Source organism: Typopeltis vanoorti, chromosome 10 (genome assembly GCF_054136105.1).
Source record: "Typopeltis vanoorti isolate ZY-2024b chromosome 10, IOZ_Tvanoo_1.0, whole genome shotgun sequence".
In the NCBI taxonomy this organism is placed as follows: domain Eukaryota; kingdom Metazoa; phylum Arthropoda; class Arachnida; order Uropygi; family Thelyphonidae; genus Typopeltis; species Typopeltis vanoorti.
Window position 1 is genome coordinate 31,666,047 of NC_143558.1, and position 26,888 is coordinate 31,692,934.

Genomic DNA, 26,888 nt, shown 5'->3' on the forward strand with positions numbered 1-26,888 from the left:
CCTATGCATCCATTTTGATGGCTTAAAGCATATCTTAATCTATGAATGACCTTTTATTTCATAAGTTTTATTTCATTTCCATGTGATTGTTTGGATATAAGAGTAAACTCACTGGTTGTTTATAGTATGCTTCATTCTGAGACATGGACTACTCTGAAGGATTCCCAATACCAGTTTATTTTGTCGAAATAACTTTAAGTAGAGAAATGCATAGAAAACAAGAAGAAAAGAGCCCTGGCCATGAATAATTTTACTCCCCCCCCCCACACACAATAGCTCTAACTAAGAAGTAGTACTTGATTTTCTACATGCATATATTACATGTATATGCATACATAAACTTGAACGAACATTGTTGTATTTGCATTGCTCTATGCACTGGTTTCTATAAATTAAGGAAGAAAGAGAAAAATCATGATAACACAAAAACTGTATGATGAATTTTTATTCCATTTGGTTATAAGTGGTATGATATGAGATGTAAATAACAAAAAACACCAACAAAAATTGTAAATAAATAGTTTAATTCAGTAAGAAATGGGTATGTGAAGACAAGGTCAAAATGAGATTTGTAAAAGTGCCTCAATAAGGAATATAGTACCCCCCCCACACACACACACCTCACAGTAATATAGCGTTCATAACAACGATGCATACTATTTGTATTAGTGTCCATGTGCTCAGTAGGCATCCCCCCCCACCCCCCCCCCCCCCCACCCCCCCCCCCCCCCACCCCCCCCCCCCCCCACCCCCCCCCCCCCCCACCCCCCCCCCCCCCCACCCCCCCCCCCCCCCACCCCCCCCCCCCCCCACCCCCCCCCCCCCCCACCCCCCCCCCCCCCCACCCCCCCCCCCCCCCACCCCCCCCCCCCCCCACCCCCCCCCCCCCCCACCCCCCCCCCCCCCCACCCCCCCCCCCCCCCACCCCCCCCCCCCCCCACCCCCCCCCCCCCCCACCCCCCCCCCCCCCCACCCCCCCCCCCCCCCACCCCCCCCCCCCCCCACCCCCCCCCCCCCCCACCCCCCCCCCCCCCCACCCCCCCCCCCCCCCACCCCCCCCCCCCCCCACCCCCCCCCCCCCCCACCCCCCCCCCCCCCCACCCCCCCCCCCCCCCACCCCCCCCCCCCCCCACCCCCCCCCCCCCCCACCCCCCCCCCCCCCCACCCCCCCCCCCCCCCACCCCCCCCCCATCAAATGGTGTGAGAGAGAGAGAGATCCTAGGTGCTGGCTGTTAAGGTGAAGTAAACATGTGTGTTGAGGCTTAAGTGCTGTGAAGAATTCATGTTAGAGGTTTAATGGAATATTAACAGCACTGAGAAAGGATTAAAACTAATTTTAATACTTCCAATATTCCGTCTCCGTCACAGAAACAACTTCAGGGATTACAAAAACTTTTTGTAACAACACACACACACAAATACAATACAAAGTGAAACTAAAGTCCTATTTAGGTGGTGTGCCCTCTATGGGCATTTGCAGGTGGCCTGGGATGTAAAGAGGGATCTCTGATAATTAAAGTTTCCCAAATTTTGGGAAGTTTAATGCAACCGTATTTGTTTAAATTAGGTTGATTCCTGAGTGCAGATGCAGATTCAAAGAATAGGCTTTCTTTTTTGAATTTACTATGGTGGAGCATGGTAGTTTTTTTTTCCAGGACCTGTGGGATGTATCCAAAACATGGTCTGCAAGGACAGACTGACCATAATCGTGTTTGCAGATGTAAGAACTGTGTTCTTCTAACTGGATGGATGCTGACCTGCCTATTTGTCCGAAGTAGGTAAGTTTACAGGAACAAGGTACTCTATATACACCAGGCACTGAAAGAAGAGGGAGCTGGTCTTAAGTGGAGCGGATAAGGGTAGCAAGTTTACGGTGGGGCTTAAAAGCTGTATGGAAGTTGTACTTTTTTAATGATCTGGCTATTTTTTCTGAAGTACCACGGATATAAGGAATGGTGATGGCATTTCTGAAGTCCTTCTGAAGAGATAGTCAGGGAATGACTTATTTTTTAATTCGGTAGTCATTATAGTCATTATAGAAAGGAAGGTGTTGTGTATGTGTTTAAGTTCAGTTGACAGGGCAGTTTTACTGGAACAAAGATTGTGGGCCCTATTGGTCAGAGTTTTAATAATGCCATATTGCTGGGAGGAGTGGTTGTGGGAGAGTTTGTGAATGTATCTGCCTGTATGAGTAGGTTTTCTATATACAGAGAAAGAAAGGTTACCATTAGGAAGGCGTGTTACTAAGGTGCTAGGAAGGGTAAACTATTGTTATTTTCCTTTTCCATCGTAAACTGGATTCTTGGATGTAGACTATTGAGGTGATTGAGGAAAGAATCTAATGTGTCTGGGCCATGAGGCCAAATAGAGAACACATCATCTACATATCTTAGCCAGATAGAGGTTTTTAGAGGGGAAGAGTCAATGGCTTGTTTTTTCAAAATTTTCCATGTAATAATTGGCAAGAGGGGGGAACCCATGGCAGTTCCCTCTATCTGTCTGTAGATTTAGTTCTTCCAAGAGAAATAACCCAAGTTGATGGCAAAGGAAAAGAGCTCTAAGATATCAGAAGGAAAAACGTTTTTTAAGAGTGTTAAGGTGTCAATTAGGGGAATATTTGTAAACAAAGAGATGATGTCAAAGCTGACCAATATATCTGTATTATTTAAAGTAAGATTTTTCAATTACGTTTTTAAAATGGGTGGAGTTTTTTTTACATAAGATGAGGTAAGACCAGTGAGGGGGTTCTGGTCCACCATGGTAAATTCAAAAAAGAAAGACTATTCTTTGAATCTACATCTGCACTCAGGAATCAACCTAATTTAAACAAATACGGTTGCATTAAACTTCCCAAAATTTGGGAAACTTTAATTATTGGAGATCCTCTTTACATCCCAGGCCACCTGCAAATGCCCATAGAGGGTGCACCACCTAGATAGGACTTTAGTTTCACTTTGTATTGTATTTGTGTGTGTGTTGTTACAAAAAGTTTTTGTAATCCCCGAAGATGTCTCTGTGATGGATACGAAATAGTGGAAGTATTAAAATTAGTTTTAATCCTTTCTCAGTGCTGTTAATATTCCATTAAACCTCTAACATGTTTCTAACATGCATGTCATGTTATCAAATGGCAAACACATTATCACTGCAGTATAGTCATAATTTATGGGTTTAAGAAGAGTGGAGTCTAGGGCAATTTTTTCAGTGTTCCATTAAATGGATTCTCCTCACTAGTCATTTAATATGACTGGTGAGGGGAATCCATAGCAGTAATTTCAATTTGTTTGTAGTTTTTCCATGTCAAAGTAAAATGAAAATTTCCCTACACTCCATTCAAAACTACAATATGACTATGCTACACTTATGTCATGTTCTTCATTTGGCCACATAGCTTGGATATGTTAGAAATGTTTTCAGCACAACTTAACAGCTAGCACTCCAGGATCAGTCTTATCACTGAAAAGAAAAGAATAATGTCTGCACTCTTGTGACAATTTAATTCACCTGGCCATTCCAATGGGTCCTTATCCTTCTCTGTCTACATGAAACATACCTATCCTTACCTTATCACTTAATGACACAACCATACATGTTGAGGCTAGTGGGAGTGTTACACAACAAATGCATTGGGTAAAATCATTGTGGCAAGACAAAATGACAGCCCATACTTTGGACACATCTTCACACAGGATCAGATGGAAGAAAACTGCTGGTACTACATAAAAGTTGTACAAGTCAAGTCATTATGTGGAAATTTCGAAGATAGTCGCATTAAGACCAATTCCATGCAACAAGTATAAATTTTTTCACTACCCTCAATCCAGGACATGCCAAATTAGAAATTTAGTTCTTTTATCCTTAAAATTTGATTTTGTTTGTTTCATGTTTTATGGTGCAAGAATGGAAGTATGACTACTGCACCAGTAAATGATCATAACAGCATATAAGTGTAAAAATAGTAAAATATGACAAACAGATATAGAAAAAAATGTATATAAATATACTTCTAATAAACATATATTTGGTTGGTAAATAAGTTTATTTGGTTTTTCAGAGTGGAATGAAACACATTTTATTTAATATATATAATACACACTAGTCAGTTATATATTGACCCTCTTTATCAATGACCTCTTGCCATCAGTCCACCAACTTCATTATGCTGCGTTCATAAAACTCCTGAGCTTCACTGGCGAAAAACTGATCCAAGTGTCTTTTGACAGCCTCCTCATTAGCGAATTCTGCAACGATCAGAATAAGTGGTAATCGGAAGGTGGCAGGTCCGGTGAATACGGAGGATGCAGCAAAACATCCCAGCCAAGACGTAACAATTTACTCCGTGTTAACGATGTATGGGGTCTGGCGTTGTCGTGGTGAAAGACAACTCCTTTCCGATTTGCCAATTCAGGACATTTTGTGCTAATTGCAAGGGTCAGTCACGTTAACTGTGAGCAACAGACAGTAGAATCAATCATTCTGAGTGATGGTAACACCTCATAGTGGACAACCTTTATAATCCCACCACACACAGAGAGCATGATCTTCTTTGGGCACAACCCCGATTTTGAGGTTTGTTTGCGGCGGTTCGCTCCTGTGCCCCATGATCTTTTACGTACCACGTTATCGTACACAACCCATTTTTCATCTCCCGTAATCATCTGCTTCATAAATGGGTCGTTTTCTTGGCGAAATTGCAGTGAATCGCAGATGGATATGCGAGCAGTCATGTTGGCCTCAGTCAATTCATGCAGCATCCAAACATATCTGTGCTTGTGCAAATGGTTTTCACGGCTTGTATGGGATATGTTCAGTATTGCAGCAATCTCCTGCACTGTTTGTGACGGATTTTTTTTCGGTGATATCCTTCACAACACTCGAATCAACCTCGGTTGGGCGAGTGGCGCATTACTGACGTCAAAATCTCCAGAACGGAATTTGGCAAACCACTTTTGGCATATGCATTCTGTTAAGGCACCATCCCCATATATGCTGCATATTTTTTTTTTTATGGACCTCTGTAGCTCGTTTGCCTTTTTTGAAATAAAAAAAAGCAAAATATGCCGGTAATGTACATTAGTTCCTTCCATTTCTAAAAATATGTTACATGCAACTGAAGTAGGCCGAACGAAAATTCACTGATAGATTATGTGAAATGTCACCTTTCAACTGCACAATAACTTTGTGCAGTAATACAACAATAGCGACAGGTGAAGTGGCATAAACTTGTACTAACGCATAAACCGAATGAACTTATTTGCCAACCCAATATAAAAAATGAATAAAAACCCAAGGTATTAAAAGGGTATATACAAGAACCAACATTATACAAATAAAACTAACAAAAGAAATATGAGTCAGATATAATCTGACTGAGTATATAGAGCTCAGACAGATTTTGAATAGAGCTAAAATAATGATTGCAATCATTATTCATCACACATGCAAGCATAAAATCACCCCTCAATAGGAAGGAGTGTGTGAGATGACTGTGACTTATGTGAGGCTAAGCAATTCCTAGTACAATTCCTCTGATTAAACCCTTGGCAAACTCGACTGCCATAATTTAATTTCAAGTGTAATTCAGTAGAGATTATTATTAACCTCCTATTCTAAAATGATTACCACGGGGATAAAAGTTTGTATCGGATGATCTGCCGGTAATTTGTATGGTACTGGTAAATGGTGGACATTTGAGAAAAGAGCCAACCGACCTACCTACAGTCTGCAGCTTCATATCCTGTGATTCCCATCATGACTTTATGAGCTTTGAAAAGCAGCTGGTAAACAACAATGGGATGGAAAATTTCAGCAGCCTGCTGAAAGAAAACCTACATGCTGGTATGTATGAGTGCCATGATGGAAGTGTGTTTGGTGACATCTGGGGCTCTGTTTACTGCAATGTCTAAAGCTTGCAGGAGATATTTATCCAAAAAAATCAGAGTTTTATGACAGTTGTCAAGTGTTATACTGATTCTCCCATCATAGACGAAAAAAGTAGGCTTGAGAGGGATTTCATTTTCATTGCATATAAGAGAGACATCTTTTGACATTGAAGTGACAAACATGGTTCATTTACCTTGACATAAGATTAGGAATAGATGACATGCAAAATGTTGCAGTTCTGATGGCTTGATGGCGAATAGGGTCTAACCGTCACAGGTGGGACCCATAATCAAGTTTTAATCTTATCAACCTGTACAAACGAAGCAAAGAACATCTGTCAGCATGTAAAAATGCTAAAAGATAGGGTACGTAGAATGTTAATTGTTTTATGGCATTCAAGGAGGAAACTGCGTTTACTGTCAGATATGAGTGCCAAGAACATGGCTTCTGGTTCAGGATGAAGACCACATCTGTGGCATAAGTGCACATAAATTGTCTTCTGTAGAAATCTGAACCCAACTGCACAATGCCCATTTTGACAAATAGTCAATGCTGCAGCTGTCTCATGTTACATGAATGAGAAGATGGTGCAGTCATCTACACAGAGGGGATTACTTACTGTAGGAGAAAGTTGTTCTGTTATTGAGTTCACCTTGACTGCAAACAGCATGACAATTAAAACCAATCCTTCTGGAACTCCCTCTGCTTGGTTACATGGTCAGAAGAGAGCAGTTTCCACTTGGACTTGGTAGACTCGTTAGATACATTCTTGATAAAAAGAGGGAGATTCTCTCTGAGATCAAAATTATGTAGGTCTCAGTATTCCAAATCTTCATGTGGTGTTGTATGCTTTTTTCCATATCAAAGAAAACCAATACTAGATGCCTGTAGTTTAGGAAGGTATCTCTATTGGATGCCTCCAGCTGGACAAGAGCAACTGAATGGTAGTTATGTGGAGATTTTGGATCTTTTCCTGGCTTATTTGCTCTTTTGCCAGGTATCTGGAAATATGATATCACAGAAAATTCTCTTGTAAAAGTGTTACAGTTGATGCATGGTTGATGGTGATATACGTTTTACCATCTCATAATGGATATTATGTCCAACAGCAGTTGGATAGCATTTAAGCAAAGTAGCTTTCATTTCTTCTTTAAGGAATGACCAGTTGTATTTTTCTGTGCCATTTGAAGAACACTAGATTTGTTGTTTTTCTGCTTTGCTTTTTTGTGCGAGGAACTAGGGATATTGCTGATCTTTTAGAAAAAAATCTCCCTGAGTGTGTCGGTAATTGTGGTTGCACAGTTACTGCAACAATGATTGCAGTAACTGCAACTATTGTGTTCAAGGATAGAGTGCTGGTAACTGGTAAACCTTCCCTTCATTTTCTGGATTTTTCCACAGACTTCTTTAGGGTCATTTTTTCTTGATATGGACAATTTATATTGGATCCAGACTTCCTGTTGACTCTGATGCCAGATGCATCTTGCTCGAGTATGTTTGAAAATAACGGGGTTGTTGTTGTGGGATGTCTGTGAAAAGTATCTCAAGTTTCTTTTCAGCTTCTTTGGCTGCTATGCAATCGTCATTCCACCATGGCTTAGAGAAATTGGAAATTAACTAGATGTTTTAGGAAAAGTTGTGGTAACTTGTGTAATATGTTCTGTCACATGGTTCACTACATTGGTGATGGAAGAAGAACTAACTGTTGCAGAATCAAACTCTGAAGTTGAGAAGGTGAGTCAGTCAGCTTGCTCAGTTTTCCATTGTGATATCCATGATAAAGTGCATGGTTGCCCATGCAGGAAAGTGGATATCATGTGAAGGTGATCACTCCCAAATAAGTTCTCACCGGTTTCTCACTTCAAAAAGGAGAAGGGAGGATGTGCAGATAGTCAAGTCTATGGCAGCGAATGTTCAGATAGGCACAAAGGAAGGTGTCTCATCCTATGTTTAGGAGGGAGTGATTATTTTTGTCTAGCATATACTGAACAACTTTTCCTCTGATGTTTGTTCAAGCACTATCCTACAGTTGTGTCCATTTAAATCCCCAGATTAAAAGTTAGTGGGTGGTAACTGCAATAAGACATCATCAACATCATCTTGAAAGATATTTGCAGCATACTGTTAATAAAGTTCTAAAAATTAATAGAGAATTGAGGACAACCAGTATCCATCATTTCTTCTTCATCAGGAAAAATATCTAAGACGTCATCATACTGTACTCTTTCTAAGGCACTAGGTACATGAATTATTTTATCTTCTTTTTAGAGGGGAAGACAGAAGATATCCATGCCATCTGAAGATGATCCCTCTATTAGAGGGATCATCCACTAATTGAAAGTCTCAAGACTTTTCTTTTACCCTCTGTGGGACAGGTTCCATTATATATTTTTTTTAATTAGTGGATTTTCATGTGTGGAATCTTCTTTCTGAGGAGTTAGTGCATATTGATTAGTTTCACTCACTTAGAGGAGATTGTAAGCAATTCATAATGTATAGGGATGCTGTAATTGTGAGAAGGCATGATCAACATACAGGTTTGAATCCCTACTGGCACTTTTTTTCCAATGCTGCTTTCTTGGCATATAAAAGTTTACCGGATGTTGCTGCAACTTTTGTAGCATATTGTCTCTTGTCTCCTGATCATGCATTGCTTGATTTTATTTTATGGATCCTCTCCTCATCCTTCCACCTTTGGCATGCTTGGGAGTAAGCTGGACGATCTCTCTCACAATTAGGGCATTTTGGTCTTCGTAGTTTTTTTTATTGCCACATAAGGCATAGATGGAAGAGCCGTGACAAGCAGTTTGAGAATCACCATGCTTCTGACATTTAAAGTAGCATAAAGGGTTTGGGATGTAGAGCATTACTGGGGAGTTGAGATACTGCTTTGACATATATGTTGGTGGGTTGAATATAAGGATGAGGTTCCTGGTGGGAAGCAGGTTACCATTCTAATGTATGAGTATTCTCCTCATGGTTGTCACTTCCTGATCTTCCATTTTAGAGCCCATTTCTTCATTCAGTACTCTGAGGGGATCCCACTCACTCCATTATTATACCTCTAAAAAGTTTAAAGTTTTGTGGAGTGTAACCATAATTGGCATTTCCCTGATAAATGAAGTAACTTTTCTGATTGTGTCTTAGCTGATGCTTCAAATAAGCAAATCCTGAATGGAGCTTCTTTACAGACTTTGAAGATCCTGCCAATCGACCTGGATGAAGAGGGTGACATTTTCCCAAGAGAATGTTCCACTGCTGAACGCATTATCAAGAAAAGTGGTGCATTTATTGCAGCTTCTGTTTTCCTTTTCTTATTCTGATTTCAGTAAATAAGTCTGTAGTTTTTTTGACATGGTTAGGACTTGTTGAGGGACTCTGATAAACAAGAAAATGAAGAAGTATTCATTCTCAAGAGGATTATACAGGGTGATTGTAAAGTCGTGCAACCCATAAACAACACATGTTTCAACGTTAATTACAAGTATATGAAAAATGAAACAGCTATATATACAAGTTATAATTAGACCTTTATACCAAAAGAAGAATACGAACCGCATTGTAATGTACATTGAAAGTGGCCACCTCCTTAGCGAATGCAAACTCATACTTGTTTTACCAGATTTGATGCCACCTTATGAAGCACCTGACCACTGATGTTTTCAATTGCTGTTGAAATGTTCATTTTTAATTTATCCAGTGTGTGAGGATTATTCTGATAAACAAAACCTTTGAGATATTCCCAAAGAAAAAAAATTGGTGGTGATAAATCTGGTGATCTTGGAGGCCACCAAAAAATTCTTGCAAAAAGTGTATGGTACTATTAGATGTGTGACACGTGGCACTGTCTTGCCGGAACCAACAATGGTGTGCACTCACATCAAAAAGTGCCACGAACTGTGTGATGATGTCTTGGTAGACAGAACTATTCACCATTGTTTCAAAGAAAATGAGTCCCACTATATGAGGGCGTGATATTGCACACCAAACTCTAATTTTTTGAGAATGCAAAACTTTTTTCATGAAAAGCATGTGGATTCTCACATGACCAAATCCTACTGTTTTGACTATTCACATACCCACTGAGATGAAACCAGGCCTTGTCACTGAAGAAAACTGCATCAAGTATCTCTATGCCACGTTCTTCACGGAATGAGCGTAACCACCTGCAGAAGATTATTCGTTTGCCTTTATTATTATTATGTGACACCTCCAGGGAGTCCAAAGACTCATCGAGGGAGAGTGTGCCAACAGCATCAACTGATTGATCCCCTTCCAACTACTAACTGCGCTCAAAGAATACTGAGCTCTAATGCTACTAATGGCTCAGTAAAAATATCACTTTTTACTGAGCCATTAGTAGCAGAGGCTCTACCAATTGACCAACCTTTGTGGGGTCCTTCAGCTCATGGAATAAGTGCACACAATATGGATGAAGATTTAAAAATCTCGCAGCTTTCTGAGCACTACCATATGATATTGATGATTGCATAGCAAGTTTTCAGAGGCTTTTTGTTGGGAAACTGCTGCAGTTCTCTCTTTACCCCATCCATTTTATCGTCAGTCAAAATGAAGGATCTTCCGGAGCGATTCCTATGCTGCTAATCTCGTTATTGGTGACTTCTGAGGGTCTACTGTACCTGGATATTTCTTGCGAAAACCCTCAGCAACACATGCGCAAGAACAATTAGTGAAATATCTTTCCAAAATGAAAACTCTTTGTGGCTGGGAAAAAAACATTTCACTTCCACAATGAAAAAAAGCTACACTGAGAACAACGTGTAAACATCACAGTGAACTTGGCTTCTCCAATAGTTTGTAATAATATGATGGTGACATCTAGTGGCGTAAGGAATGATTATAACAATTTGGAAACAATTGGCACAAATGCAAACTTTGTGTTGCACAAATTTACAATCACCCTGTAGTTTGGCACCAGAGCTCCCACCCACCCACCACTGAGCCACAAATGGACATCCACACTCTGAAGTGGAATGCTAGAGCTATCCTGGATGCTATATGAGCACCACAGCAAGTCTTGAGTGCTGTCCCCAGACTATGAGGGAAGGAGATCCTGGCCATGCCCATCTTGTTGAAGCAGAGGCCATATTATTGTGAGACTACTAGAATCCCCTTTCTGGATGTTGCATCACATGCAAACATGGTGGCAAGGGATTCGATCCCAGTGATGGTGTGTGGAAGATGGGATAGTAAAAAAAGACTGAGGAGAAGTAGTTTGAAGAATATGAGAAGAAAATCATAAAAACAGAATAAGAACAAAAAAGGCCAGTACCATCGAATTGTTCATGGTGGTTCCCTCCACCATGAACAATTTGAATTGCTTAAAACACTAATTTTTATTGCCTATGTATTGTGACAAGTTGTTTGTACTATGGAAATCCAGCAAAATATCAGCTACATAATAAAGATCTTATTTATTTTGTTCTTGATGTTGTTTATTACTGTAACCTATGATGAGTGGCTGTTTATAACACTTGATGCTTTCTATCTAAGCAGCAACATTATATGCATCAGTAATGTGGCTCCCACACACACACACACACACACACACACCAGGGGGGGGCTCTGCTCCCCTGGCACCTATCATCATCATCAAATTCCTGACATGTACCCTCAAGGGGAGGTGTACAGGATATGATAGTACTACATGAAAAATTTACATCATTACTAACTTCCTATCTACAATTTTCCCCCAAATCAGTCTGTTACTTGTCAAGACTCTAACATTATCAGACCTTATATTTCTATCGTCTAAGGCACTTTGTACCATATCAATCCACCTATATCTTGGTCTTCCTCTGGGTCGTTTTGCTGCCAACCTGGCAAAGAACACTTGTTTTGCTAATCTTTCTTCACCCATTCTGTTTAAGTGACCATACCACCTGAGATTAGCTCTGCTAACGCATTCCTGGATGCTGACAATGTCAAGTTCTTTCCTAATATTCTCGTTTTTAATATGATATTGCCATTGATCACATCTATTCATGCCTATAATCTTTCTCAGGACTCTCATATCTGTGGTCTCTAGTCTTCAGTCAAGTGTTTTACTTCTGACCCAGCTCTCAGATTCATAAGTTAAAACTGGTTTGAACACTGTCTTGTATACAGCTAATTTAGTGTTCCGACTAATTTCTCTCTTATTCCATATGAATTTATTCAATTGACTTCCTACCATACCAGCTTCTGATTCTGTTGTCTATTTCTACATTTAATTTACCATCTTCACTAAAAATCGTGCCTAAGTAGCTAAAATGTTTTACTTGTTCCACAGGTTCTTCGTTCACAACACACTTGACATTTTCAACAATTATACCTATTTTCATTGTTTTTGTCTTTTTAATGCTGACCTTCATACCAAATCTATTACAACAGTTAGTCAATTTAGTCAGGGAATCTTGCAAACTTGTAGCAGATTTATTTAGAAGTATAACATCATCTGCAAAAAGCAATCAGCTGACAGTAACATCTCCAATTCTGATATGATGTTTAATACCACATTCCTTCATAATGTTATCCATATAGATAATGAATAACAGAGGGGATAATGTACATCCTTGTCTCACATCAGATTTAACATTAAACCATCTTCCTGTACTTCCTTCAATTCTAACTGCTGACTTACAACTCAAATAAAGACTAAGTATTGCTTGATATAATATCTCATTGACACCATATAACTGTAGCGTATTGAATAGCTTCTCTCTTGGCACCTTGTCATATGCCTTTTCCAGATCAACAAAACTTAAAAACAGATCTTTGTTATATTCCCATGCTTTCTCAACTATGTGTCGTAAAGTGAAGATCTAATCCTGACAGCCGCTATTTGGACTGAATCCAGCTTGTTCTTCCACAATTCTTCTCAACTGTTTCTCAAGTATACTTGCATAGATCTTTCCAGGAACACTCAGTAGGGAAATACCTCTGTAATTCTCAAATTCAATTTTATTTCCCTTTTTTATATATGGATACTATTAGAGCTCTACTCCAATCATCAGGAATTCGTCCCTCGTTCAGAAAGCCTGGAGAGAGGGACGAATTCCTGATAATTGTAACACATTTATACTGTAACACTTTTATATCACCATACTTCAGCATTTCTGGTCGAATATCATCTACTCCTGCTGGCCTTTCCACATTTCAAGCCTTTGATGGCTTCAAGTATGGATATGTATTCCTGACTGTATGCCTGTTGAATGTTTTTATTCCGAGTTTAAATTATACTAAGGATGGCCTTGATGCCTGGGTGAAAATTTTACAAATAAATCATTTCATATAAAAATCTATTGTTATTTCTTTATATGATCTAATATTAAGCCAATTGGGCATTGCATTGCTATACAAGGCCATCTACTGTTTTCATCAGGGCACCAAGAATGATTAAAAGTCAGCTAATGGAACAACCTCAACAGTAAAATTGATAATATTTCACTTAATTTTAAAAAGCATCAATGGAACTTTGTTTTGCCATTTAACCCTTCGTCATTACTACCATACAAGTGCCTGCATGGATTCACAAACATCCATACCTGTAATGGGATTCAAATCTACTAAATGGAGAGTATCAGCACTTCTACTTGGCAAAATGGACTGAAGGTCTTACTGTGACTATGATTAAAACCAGGAGACATCATTCTAAATATTATGTGGATTTATTCAGGCACCAGGAATCATGGGAAAGGAATAGCTATAATATTTAATATTCAACATGAAGATAAATATCATGAATGGGAATCAACTTCATATAGAGTGATAAGACAAATTTTAAAATGGGGAATTGGACAATGCAACTTACTTGGTGTTATGGTCCTAAAGATGGTTTTAGCAGGGAAGAAATAGAGAAATTTCATGATTTATTAGAGAGGATAGCTGATATAAAGGAAAAAGGAAAATTGGTTCTTGTTAGAAGCAGCAAGTAGGGAATGATATAGGGAAATATTTTGGAAAAGTTTGGAGAAAATGGCATGACTAATAATAATGCTGTGTACCTGCTAGCTTTCTGCTCAGGGCATGAACTAGTCATTATTAATACCATGTTCCAAACTAAAAAATATACACAAATGCCAATGGAGAACACATACAAAACAAGAAGTCTTAATGATTCTGTTATTACATCTTACTGGTATTACATCAAATGCAATAAAAGACAATGCGATAATGTACTAATATATGATTTACAATAAATACCTCGAAATGCTTCCATTTGTCTTCTAATTCCAGTATGCAAGCAAAAGTCCGTCATTAGTTCTATGTATTCTTCTACATTTTCAAGGGTAACTTCCTATAATTTGATAAGAATGAATTGTTCAAAATATTAACTCTATTATCACAGTAAGAAAAATAAACTAAGAGAAGTAACTTATTAAGAAATTCTAAATAACAATTTGCTATATACCTCATCTAATATAACCACCAATTATCCAATTAGTTTATCTGATGAGGTTCAGTATGTTTCAATTTTGGTTTTTAAAGCAAGTTGTTGCTCAGTAGATAAGTTGTGCTGGTAGTATGATTTTTTATGGGTACAAACATCATGTTCCCCCTTCTGAGGCATTATTATCATGTTTAATTCTGCCCCCCCCCCCCCAATTAAAAAACAAACAAAAAAAAATTTTTAATTAAAACCCTAGTATGAAACAAATATCTACTACAGGTGATAAATTAATGCTGGGCATTGTCATATTAGATACTCTTAAGCCAACTGGGGGGGGGGGGGGGGGGCAGCAACAACTCATTCATGAAAGGGTGCAAGAGGTGAATCATGTGATAACTACACTGCCAACTATAACTGTTTCATCAATAACATAGTGTGTTCGTAGGGCAAAAGCTGGATAAACAGGAAATCTGCTCTAAAAAAACAAATAAGATTTTTAACATGTCTATTTTTCAGAGCAGAATTTCATCCCTACATCCTTTACTATGTTCTTTTCACTTAAAAAAAAATAAGGCAAACAATTATAGGGAGTGATAAAAATCATCTCAGGTAGAATTTGATTTTAGTCATCTCTGTGTGAGACCATTACCCTTCTTACTGGAGGTCTAAAATAGTTTGAAGTTTCTTAAGACCATGTTTTGAGAATTCACTGTGACATTCCCTTACATATTTGTGGAGCTCCACAAATTTCATAGTAGGAAATGTCACAGTGAATTGGCAATTTAGTACTTACTCAATCACGTACTATTTAGTAACCAATTTCCATATCTTCAAAGCAAGACATTAGGAAATTGCATTACATCCTGGAAGTTTTCCTGTTATCAGGTTTCTCAATTATCTAATTTATTTTGGATATCTGGATTATTGTATCATAATCCAAATCATTTTAAGAAAACTTTGTCTTCTTAAAATGACTGAAGCAGAAAAGCCAACAAAAACTGAAAATGTGGAAAGGAAGCTGGGGTGGATGATATTCATAATTCAGAAATAAAACTGAATGTGACAATTACAGGAATTTCCCTACTGGTAAGATTTATATAAAGAACTCAATGAGTTTGTATAAATAACACACTATTGGTAGTGGATTTTCTTTTATATGCGCAAATGTAAGCTGAATGTCATTCAACTCTAGTGCATAATTACTGCACAGCAGCATAGCCAACTGAAGGCTCAGATCTTGAATCATCAGTACAGTTGCAGGTAGACAGATGATGGAGTATGATGCTTCTGTAGTTGACGAAGTGGAGGTTGCAGGATCGAATGCAAACCTGCCATGGAGAAAATGCTGTTGTGTCTGTAGTAGGTAATTTTTATCAACATTCATCCACAAACTCTTTAACATGCATACCAAAAAGGATGGATGTATGGCAGTGTGATGTGATATTGAGCTTCCCAATGCAGAAAAAAGATACTATTCCATATAGATCCTCTGGAAGACTTTATATTTTGGGCCACACTCAAGAGATAGCAGTTTCTGTCTAAGATAGAATTTTCTTTAGCAAAAAGACTTTGAGTGGATGATGGATGAGACCCAACCATTGCAGGTTATTCTGCCTTGCAGAACTGTAGACTTGAGACTAATAATCTAGTTTTAAAACTATAAGTACATGATAAAGACAAAGCAATGAAGACCAATCCCTATTCCATTTAGTAGCTGATAAAATACAAAGGAGATTCAATGCTCTTTTGCACTTTTCTCTTAGCTGATGAATATGTGCAAGGAATGTAAGTTTTCTGAGTCCCAAGAATTTGGTTTTTGTTGCCATTGGAATAACAGTTTATACTATTTTTAACTCAAGATCTTCTTTCTGTTCAAAGAAGGATTACAATGGGCTATTAATCCTCAAATTTGAAAATATATATATATATATTCAAGGTGTTTTTTTTTTTTGTTTCTTCAGACCAGTTCAGGAAATATCCCATGGGATCACAATCCAACTTTTCAAAAATGTCTAGAAGTGATTTCTTTCTTTTTTTTTTGTGTGTGTGTGCGTGTATTTTATAGGGTTCAAGACTACTGCTGAGTTGCCTTTGTCAGTTTTCAGTATTAGCATATTTTTGTCCTTTTTAATGTTTTTTAAGTCCATTTGTTCTAGTTTTGTGATATTGGTAGAAGGTTTTGCTAGTAAAAGTAAGGTGGCTGTTTGGATACGAAGAAAATCTGCAGCACCTTTTGGAATGCTTTGGAGGCATTTTTTTCCCCACATTTGCCATAATATCTCATTTTGGAATCTTACTTTTTTTTTCTTAGTTTTACAATCTCTTTCTCCGAGATTGTAAAACTGAAACTACGAGAAAGGATGTTCATTTCAATGGATCAGATAAGTTTTGAGGACTAACTAATAACTATTTCATTGAGTGGTAATCTGTCACTGTGGTTGTTTCTTTCTTTGATAAGGTTTGAAAGTTTCTTCTTTATTCTTTGCTTACTATACACCAATGCATTCTGATTACTCATGAAAGTCTGTCTAAACTCAGATGTTTGCAGGGAGAGAAGATAATTCTGCACGCAGAATATATGACTGACTCTCAATTTTCAAAAGTTCATGCCTTGTGTGTTGTATGCATTCTTTCAGTAATCTTACTTCTTTGAGATGGAAAATTTTTAAAGCATGCTTAGTAGTGAAGTGCTGGCACAATCTTAAAAAGTGAGCAGTGACACCATTGTCTCTACACCTTAAAAGAAATGTTAACCTATTGCAACAGGTTTTGTTTTATTCTTAATTTTTCAAATTTATTTGCTTTCATAAGCAAAAACTCACAATGAGTTTGTATTTTTTGTAAACTTCTGTGGAGATAGAGCATTCTAAAATATTTTATCCAGCATCTAGCCACAAACAAAGATGCCAAATAGAAACTGTTTATTTTTATTTTGACTAGTTTCCGAAACTTTGTTTCACTTCATCAGGAAATAGCACGAATAAACTAAAAAACTAGAAATCAAGTAAAAACAGTTAATGTCTCTAGTGAAAATATTTAAAGTCATTTAAACAATGGAAAGCATGCATTCACTATTATGCTGGCTACTGGTTCACAGTTGTTGTATACTAATGGTAGATATAGGTCTATTGTGATGAATTAATGAAGATCAACTATGATGTAAAATCATCCCTAATTTTTTGTTACACTGTAGAGGATGCTTCATTTCAGCTAATTCTTTGAATACTCTTGAATCTTCTTTCACTACGCATTATTCCTGCTTCCTATGCAGGGTCCGCATGTTACTTAGATGCGACTTCTTGTTAGTACTACTCCCAGCCGACCTGTCGCCTGGTCTGCCGCTGGGAGGGGGGGGGATATATTTTTGACTGTAGAGGCGTATGTTCACGGGGCCGGTTTGCCTGCTTGCGGGATGAAAAATGCCAGATAAACTGGCGGAAAAAACCCTACTGCCCGCGCCCAAGACCGGCTAACTTGGCTATGCCTGAGGAAGATCCTCAAATTCCTCACGTCTACGACGGGAATCGAACCTGGGACACTCCTTCCCCAGGCATATGGTTGTGAAGCGCATAGCCACTAGGCTAACCGCGCGGATTTGAATACTCTTGAATAAAAATGGTAATCTGTGGAGCATTTTAGTTTGTTGCCATTTTTATTTGATGTCTTGTTTCTGTTGTATGCACTGTCAGTCCTGATTTATGCTCCCCCCCCCCCCCCATTTTCAACATCCTTGGCATATCTCTCCAGATCTTCCTGTCTGTTTTACGTAGTGTAAGATTGCAATTGCAAATAATCCTGTAGACGCTTAGTTTTTATTGCCTTCTATGCATGCTAGAAAGAATTTCCAACAACATAGATAAAGGAAACCAAGAACTACAGTATCTTATAGTCCTTCCAAAAAATGGATACAAGAGAATAATAGTGAAAAAAAAAAAAATTTCAACCTCCAAAACAATCAAAAGAACAAACAAATGAAGACTATAAAGGAGCAGTGATTATCCCATGTATATATAATCAGTCACAGATAAAATAGCAAGATTGCTTCCAACAAAACTTGAAGGTCCCCTTCCATCCAATCAGCAAATCTCTAATCACCTTAAACCATCACATCCACCACTTAAAAAACCTGGTTTCTATAAGATCAGTTGCAATTGTGAACTATTGCAGCTGATGATATCACAAAGGATGGAGAGGAGATCTGGAGAGATATGCTGATACACTTTAAACATCATGAAAATGAAAGAAAGCACAAATCAGGGATTGCAGCACTATTTCTTTTCATGAGTTGTTGTATTGGGGTAATTTCTATCTAAATCACTTGTCCGTGTAACTAATTTAATATTTTACTATAGAAAGATTATTTTGTTATAAATTATCATTGAAAGCTACACATGAATGAATTCGTCCTGTTCTCAGTAATATACCCGTCTATTCTACTGGCATCTCTCTGTCTGTCTGTCTGTCTTCCTCTCTCTCTCTTAACATGCACTTTGTCGTTTCTGCCTCTGCAACTATCTTCCATTGTGGCAGATCTCATTTATGCCAATAATTTTTGAGCACTTAGCATTGATTAATGCAAACTACCTTGACTAATGAAAATCACCAAAACTGCAAAATTCACACTACTCTCCTTCATTCCTAAATTATACGTCTGAAATTAGTGAACAAGAGTAACCCACCCCAAATAATACGAGTATATCATTCAAGGATTGTGGTCTGACTTATCCCAATTTAAGTTACCAGTATAACACCTTACTTTTTTTCCTAAATTTTCACATCTATTTCCTCAGCAACCCAATCAAATGAGATAACTGGTTGCTGAATGATATTTGCAGAAGCCAGACTGTGTTATGGGAAAAAATTGTATCTCTCCAGAACCCATAAAAGATGTGAGTTAACCATTTTTCCAGAATCTTGCATATGCAGCTGGTCAGAGCAATTAGAGATAATAGTTCTAGGGATTCTGAATCATTCCCTAGTATGGGGAATAGCCTTTTGCCAGGAATTCAGAAACCCATTCTCACAGATATTAGATATTTCTGTTGAAAAGGTGCAGCAGTTGATCCACGGCTAATGGCAACAGATGTTTGACCATCTCATGATAGATGTTATCTGGTCCATCGGCCGTTGAGCGACATTTAAGCAAAGCTTATATGTCTTCTTTTGTGAATGGCCTATTGTATTCCGATCAATATACCAATATTGACTCTTCAATATAACGATCAAAGAAAACAGAATCTGTTGTTTTTCTGCAATGCATTTCTGCTAATGTTTTAGCAAAACATTGGCAAGTGTGTGTGTGTGTCTGCTGTGCATCCATTCTGTTTAAGGATAGAGAGCTGGTGGCCATGTATTTGCCTTTTGTTTCAGATTTTATCAACTACTACTTTGCTATTGGTTGATCTCATTATAGAAGATCAAATCCAGGATCTCTTCTGACTCTGAGGATGAATATGTCTTGCTCAGGGTTGAGCATGTCGAAAATAATGATGTTTCTTGTTGTAAGGTATCTGGAAGATATTCAATACTTTCTTCTGAACTATCCCCTGCTGCTGTGCAGTCATTTGAATTTTGAATGTTGGAATCCCCTATATTCCTTCATTGGGTCTGTAGATAATCAACCTTCACAGATAAATAAATTGGAAACATTACAGTGGTTACCAGAATTTGTAGAGCAACAGAGGCAGAAAATGAATGTAACTGAATAGGGAAAAGAAATTTTGAGGCAAAGCAGATTGTAAAGAGAAGAGATTTGCAAGGAATGCTAGACTTCATAAAGGTAGAGGATCCACCCTTGTAGCAAAAGAGATCAGAGTATAGTTTGAAAAGCTAAAGTGTTGGATATTTGAAGACTTTGGAAAAAAAAAAAAAAAAAATATATATATATATATATATATATATATATAATAACAGATTGGGTTTAGATATCAACAAAGTACTAGTGGTAGTGCATGTGGTTTAAATTGGTGTTAAGACAACAAACATGGATGAAGTGAATATCGAAGGGTTTTTTGTGGAATGGGTTTTTGGTGAATTTTTTGGGGGTAGAGCTTTTTTCTTTTTCTCTCTTTTTTTTTTTTTATTTTTTTTTTTAAATCAGCAGTGCTAACAAAGTTTTATGTTTGTGTGCATGTCATGAGGGTGAAAGATCCACAGAGAGAAAGAGAGAGAGCACCTAGTCTCTGCTGGTCCAATTCATGGTCTCCTGTACACCACTATACCTGGACTCCTCGAAGACATGACCTAACATTGGTAAATGGGTTAACCTCTATGTACTATCTAGTAGCTGGTCTATGGAAATACTTTAGTACTATGTTTGGGGAAGTTCCGGGTCCTTGCAGTTTGTTTGGCACATCCATAAGGCTGTCACCCAGTATATATAACAAGGGAAGGGGTGGACGGGAAGAAACTGGATACTTTGCTCTGGTATCAGATTGGCAATAGACACTTCAGGTCTGCAATACTCAAGTTTCATCAATTGATGAAAGTCCTCCCACGAGGGAAGATATGCAGTTATGCTGGCAAACCATAACTACATATCTCCCAGTCAAACCAATTCCACCTTCCTACAGCCAAACTGCAGGAAGCTGGGATTGGTTTGCTGGGAGAAGCTATATGCTGAGAGAAGCCAAAAGAGTTGTTGCACAGGGGAAGGCCATGGCATATCAAGACCTTTATAATCAATGAGAAACAAAGGAAGGACAGAGAAAGATTTATCGATTAGCAAAATGTAGAAATAAGGCATCAAAGGACATCGTACATGTGAGGCAGATCAAAAACTCTGCAGGAAGGGTATGAAGGGTATTAAGAAAGGATGTGGATATAAGAAACAGATGGAGAATATACTTTGAAGGGCTTTTGAATGAAGAAAATGCAAGAACTCACAGAGAAGATGGGGAGCCTAATGAGGGGATGGTGCAGAACATTAGTAGAGTGGAAGTGAAGGAAGAAAGAGGATGAAGAATGGAAAATCGGTAGGCCCTGACAGGATCCCAGTGGAGGCATGGAAGGCACTAGGGGAAGAGGGAATTGACCTGCTGTGGGGGGGGGGGGTGTTAATAAGTTTGTCAACAGGAAAATATACCTGAGGAATGGAGGGAAAGTACTCTTGTCTCCATCTACAAGAGTAAAGGGGATGCCCAAGACTGTAAGAATTACAGAGGAATAAAGTTGATGTCCCACACAATGAAGATCCTAGAGAGGGTTCTTGATGGAAGACTGAGGAAGGAGGTGGAGATTGCAAAGGGGCAATTTGGCTTCATGCCTGGTTGATTGACGACAGATGCTATCTTTGGGTTACAACAGATGATGGAAAAGTTTCGAGAGCAGCAACGGGAGCTACATCTGGTTTTTATTGATCTGGAGAAAGCATATGATAGAATGCCAAGGCAAGAAGTCTGGAGGTGTTTGAGGAAGAAGGTACAGGAGAAATATGTCAGGTTGGTGCAGGAAATGTACAGAAATGTGAAGACAAGAGTTCGAACCTGCCTGGGAGAGACAGAAAGTTTTCCAGTGACAGTTGGCTTGCATCAAGGGTCAGCATTAAGTCCGTTCCTGGTTAATATTGTGGAGGTGGTGATGGAGGAGATGAGAGAAGACATGCCTTGAACTATGTTGTATGCAGATGACATCATGCTGTGTGCAGAATCAAGAGAAGAAGTAGCAGCTAAACTGGAAAGTTGGAGGAAAGTACTGGAAGAGAGAGGTATGAGACTGTGCAGAAGTAAGACAGAGTATATGTGTTGCAAAGTGGATGGCAGCCAGGAGATGTCATATGTCTGGGAGCTGGAAGGAAATATCACCAGGAAGGTCAGTGACTTTAGCTACTTAGGTTCAACAATGAAAGAGGATGGTGAGGCTGAGAAGGAAGTGGAATGAAGGATACAAGCAGGATGGAGGAACTGGAGAGAGAGAGATGGCTGGAGTGCTATGCGATAAGAGGGTGCCGATCAATCTTAAAGGAAAAATCTACTGGACAGTAGTGAGACCAGCTATGATATATGCTATGGAAACTGTGGCCCTGAGGAAAAATAACATCAGCAGAATGGAGGTAGCGGAGATGAGAATGCTTAGGTGGATGTGCGGTGTGACCAGAAAGGATCATCTGAGAAATTATTATGTAAGGGGAACGGTGAAAGTTATGAACTTGGGAGGAAAGATACAGCAGGCAAGGTTGAGATGGTTTGGTCATGTGATGATGAGGAGGGAGGGAGGAAGAGTATGTGGGAAGAAAGGTCATGCAGATGAATGTGCAGGGGAAGAGGAAGCGTGGACGGCCAAAGAAGAGATGGTGGAGGAGGACTTGAGGATGAAGAACTTTAATGTGGCTACAGCACAAGACAGGAGGTTGTGGAGGAGAATCACCACAAACAGCGACCCTACTTAAGTGGAAAAAGCTGCAGAAGAAGAAGAATAGTAAAAATAATATCAATGTGTTAATGTCCACCTTCTTAAAACCAGATTAGATTTAAAAGTAAATTCTTACCTGATGTTCTCCATTATATTTAAGATCCACAGCTGCAAATCCATAAACCTTAGAGGAAGGACAGAACTGAAATGTCAGCCTGAAATATATATTAATTTCAATCAGGTTATTTACTTTCATATCTATTAATATAATACTGTGTGTGTATGTGTGTGTGTGTGTGTGTTTAATGCTAGAAGAAACAGCTATGCTCATACTGCACCAGTACATAAGGTAATAAATAAGAAGACATAAACATGTATAAAAATCAGTATATAAAAAAACAAATGTAACAATGAGTATAAAATAAGTGTAGAAAAATTCATTCACACACAAGTTAAAAGCATATATATATATATATATATATATATATATATATATATATATATATATATATATATATATACACAGTAAATTTTAAATTAATGAAATTAACTCTGATGGTAAGTCTTTCTTTTAAAGTTACACAGTGGTCAGCATTCACAGTGAAGAATTTATGGAGACACAACACACATATTATTTTACTTATAATTAAGAAAATAACATTTGACATTTCAACCTCTGTATCGAGGTCATCCATCAGGTAAACATAAATATGCACAGGATACAAGCTATGTGACACTACACTATACAAAATTAAGATGAATCTAAATGCTTGTTAATCATTTACCCTAGCTTGAACTCTTGTGAGAGAAAAAAATGCAACATTAAAAATTAATTTGCAAAATAACATCCTTTTCATACCACAGATGATAAAAATAAAAATTTTATAGTGGAACTACATTAAACAATTTCTAAAGTCCTTTCATATTAGGGTTTTCTTCTGTTTAGGATTCTGGATATGGAAGATAGATCCTCCAAATCTTTGAAATAATTAATCCATCATTCTTATTCAGATTTTTCAGACTTCTGGAAAAAGACCTGAACTACACCACTGCACAAAGGTCAGTTAACAAACTAGATTTTATTTATCCCACTGAAAGAGGTATAAAATCCATCCCCTCTGACATAGTCGATAAAATATGAATGGAAACATCCTACATACTAAATTCCAATAAACAGATAAGTTGCAACCTAACCATAGCAGAAAAATTAGCCCTTAAATGTTTAAGAAATAACTGAGACATCGTTATTACCAAAGTGGACAAAGGCAATGCTACTGTCGTCCTTGATCGGACAACATACCTGAAAAAAAGGAACCAACTGGTATCTGACTACAACACACATACCAAATGTTTAACTACAACTCTACAAACTGCATCAAAAAGAAAACAACAGAATTAATCAAATCAGTGATCATGTGGCCTGAGGAAACAATTAAACAACTAATAGCACATTATGCCTGCACTCCCAGAATTTATATCCTATCAAAAATTCACAAAACAAACATACTGCTATGACAGATAGTTGAAAGAATCAACAGCACTAATTATCACTTAGCCAAGAAACTAGGGGTTACACTCAAGGAGTTGGTGCATTAAAAATACATAACACTTCTTAAAAAGAAAACAATAAAAAAAAAAAAGATTTATTAGACAGCTTTGACATAACTGCCCTTTTCACTAAAGTCCCGATTAATGATACTATTTTTCTCCTACAGAACATATTTCCACCTGATATCATGGCCCTCTTTGCCTATGTACTTTGCTCTGGGTATTTCTTGTGCCAAAATAATTTTTACACACGAAAAGAAGGTATAGCCATGGGCTCACCCCCTTTTTCCTCTATAGCTAATTGTATCCAGGAAGGGCAGATAAAGACTGTTTGCCTTTCCTGGATACACCAATTACACAGCTTACAGATGGTTCCTTATCTTTTTCTGTTTATATAAAACCTACACATACAGGGAGATATTTGCCCAAACAGTCACACCATCATCCAGCTCAACAGTATGATATCCTAAAAACACTAACTCACAGAGTTAAAGCTATTTGTTCCAATGACAATGCTCTTACTGTTGAACTCACTCACTTACGTCACACCTTCTTAGTCAATGGCTATAATCTCCATAGGATAGGAAAAAAATACTAAATGCTCCCCAAAAATCACCTCCATTGCCCTCCAGAGTGCTCAATAAACATCAGCTATGCACCATATTTAAACCTTATGTCAAATTGGCAACCCTCATCCATTCACCTAAGGACAAACTCTCTTCTTTATCACATCCAGGAATTTATACAGTGCCCTGTTCTTGTGACTGGGCTTACTTGGACAGACAAGAAGAACTGTTGACATCTGCCTTGGTGAACTTAAAAAATACATCCAACACTATCGTTATGGCAAATTTGGTCTATCAGACCATGCCTTGGATACCACCTTCACACAGGATCAATTGGAAGAAAACAAAAGTGCTACACAGAAGTCATTATAAGTCAGAGAGATTGTTTATGGAATCAACAGAAGCTTTAAAACATACTACAAACCTCAACAAGTATGGCTGTATAAATTTACCAAAAATCTGGGAGATGGTCATTTTAAGATTAATTAATATTTGTTTTCTCTCTTTTTCAAACATAGATGTTGCATAATTAGGACTTTACTTGTGCTATTCATTACATTTTTTTAAACTAGTTCCAAATTGTTGTTTCACGTACGTGACAAACTCTTTTGTGTTCTTTTTGTGCTCTGAAGATGCTGGATATAATACCAGCAAATAACTTAATAAATATTATTTTCTTATCATTCTGTGTTATAATCAATACTGTGAAAACAAATAACATGTATTGTGAACACATAAGCCTTTTCACATGTTTGAAAAGCAAGAATGCCATGGCCATACTATATGTTAGGGGTGTATCTGAAAAAATAGATAGAACACTACTTAAATACAATATTTAGGCGACCTTCAAACCTCATGCAAAATGAAGAACTTTACTTGGCTCTTCCAAAGATCCTCTTCCATACCTTGTCCACCCAGGGGTTTACAAAATTCAGTGTAACTGCAACCTCCCAATAAGAAAAGATGAACACATATGCCACATTAAATTCCTCCACTATGATAAACAGGCCTGTCAGACCATGCACTTCAAACATGTCACAGAACTGAGTGGAAAGGCACCAAGTCCCTACACCGCACCAAAACCTTGTTTGAAAGAAAGTTCAAAGAAGCCTGTGAAATGCTGAAACATCACATAAATCTGAACAAGAATGATAGATTAATTATTCCAAGAATTTGGAGGACCCATCTTCAACCCATATAGCATCCAGAACAATCTCAAACAGAAGAAAAATCTAATATGAGAGGACTTTAGAAATTGTTTAATGTAGTTCTGCTATAAAGTTCTTATTTTTATTATCTGTATATTAGTATGAAAAGGTTATGTTACTTTGTAAATTAATTTTTAATGTAATTATTTTTTTCCTCAGCTGAGGTCAAGCTAGGGTAAATGATTAACAAGCATTTAGATTCATCTTACTTTTGTGTAGTGTAGTGTATTGCCATGTAGCTTGTGTCCTGTACATATACATATTTACCTGATGATGATCTCAATACACAGGTCGAAAAGTCGAATGTTATTTTCTTAATTATAAGTAAAATAATTATTTTAACGTGTGTTGTGTCTCCATAAATTCACTATGAATTGGTAGTAAGGCTATTCACAACTGTATTTTTAAGGAAATTACAAAATAGACTAATATTAACTAAAATAAATTTAATTAATATTCCAATATTTCAGCAAAGTCAAATAGCAATTGTCAGGGAACAAAATATAATAAAATACGTGCACACAAGCACTACACTAAGTAGCGAAGATGAAGCATGTCAACTGAGAGTAGGTCTCAAGTCCTAAATAGTGCTCTCCTAGTAGGCAAAATTTGGCACCCTTGGCTGTTGGGCTGAAGTATGAAGAATAAGGACTATATTCATTTCCATTACTACAGCCACTCAGTACTTGCTAACCATGCTTTGGACAACCACCATAGAATATGCTGGAAGAAAGCCACTTTACTCCATTGCAGCAAAAATATAAATACGAAACACTTTTTCTAGAATATGCTTCTGCCTTAAGAAACTCAACCCTAACTCCATCCTAACCTCAACAAATTTGTTACATGAAACTATCCCAAATTTGGGGAGCTCTCATTTTCCATACTTAAGCCCAACAGCCAAGAATGTTCAAATTAGCCCACTAGGAGGCACTATTTAAG

General features: G+C 37.9%; 1 protein-coding gene across 9 annotated transcripts in view; it reads right to left on the bottom strand.

The window, feature by feature from the left end:
- Ufd4 (ubiquitin fusion-degradation 4-like) overlaps window positions 1–26,888 on the bottom strand; it is an 831,523-nt gene that overhangs the window by 5,380 nt on the left and 799,255 nt on the right. For all 9 annotated transcript variants that reach the window (XM_090399614.1, XM_090399612.1, XM_090399618.1 and 6 more), the window contains 2 exons: window positions 22,761–22,839; window positions 14,089–14,182 (listed from right to left, as the gene is read on the bottom strand). In XM_090399614.1, the coding sequence (XP_090255740.1) occupies window positions 14,089–14,182; window positions 22,761–22,839 (173 nt within the window). The remainder of the gene's footprint in view (window positions 1–14,088; window positions 14,183–22,760; window positions 22,840–26,888) is intronic.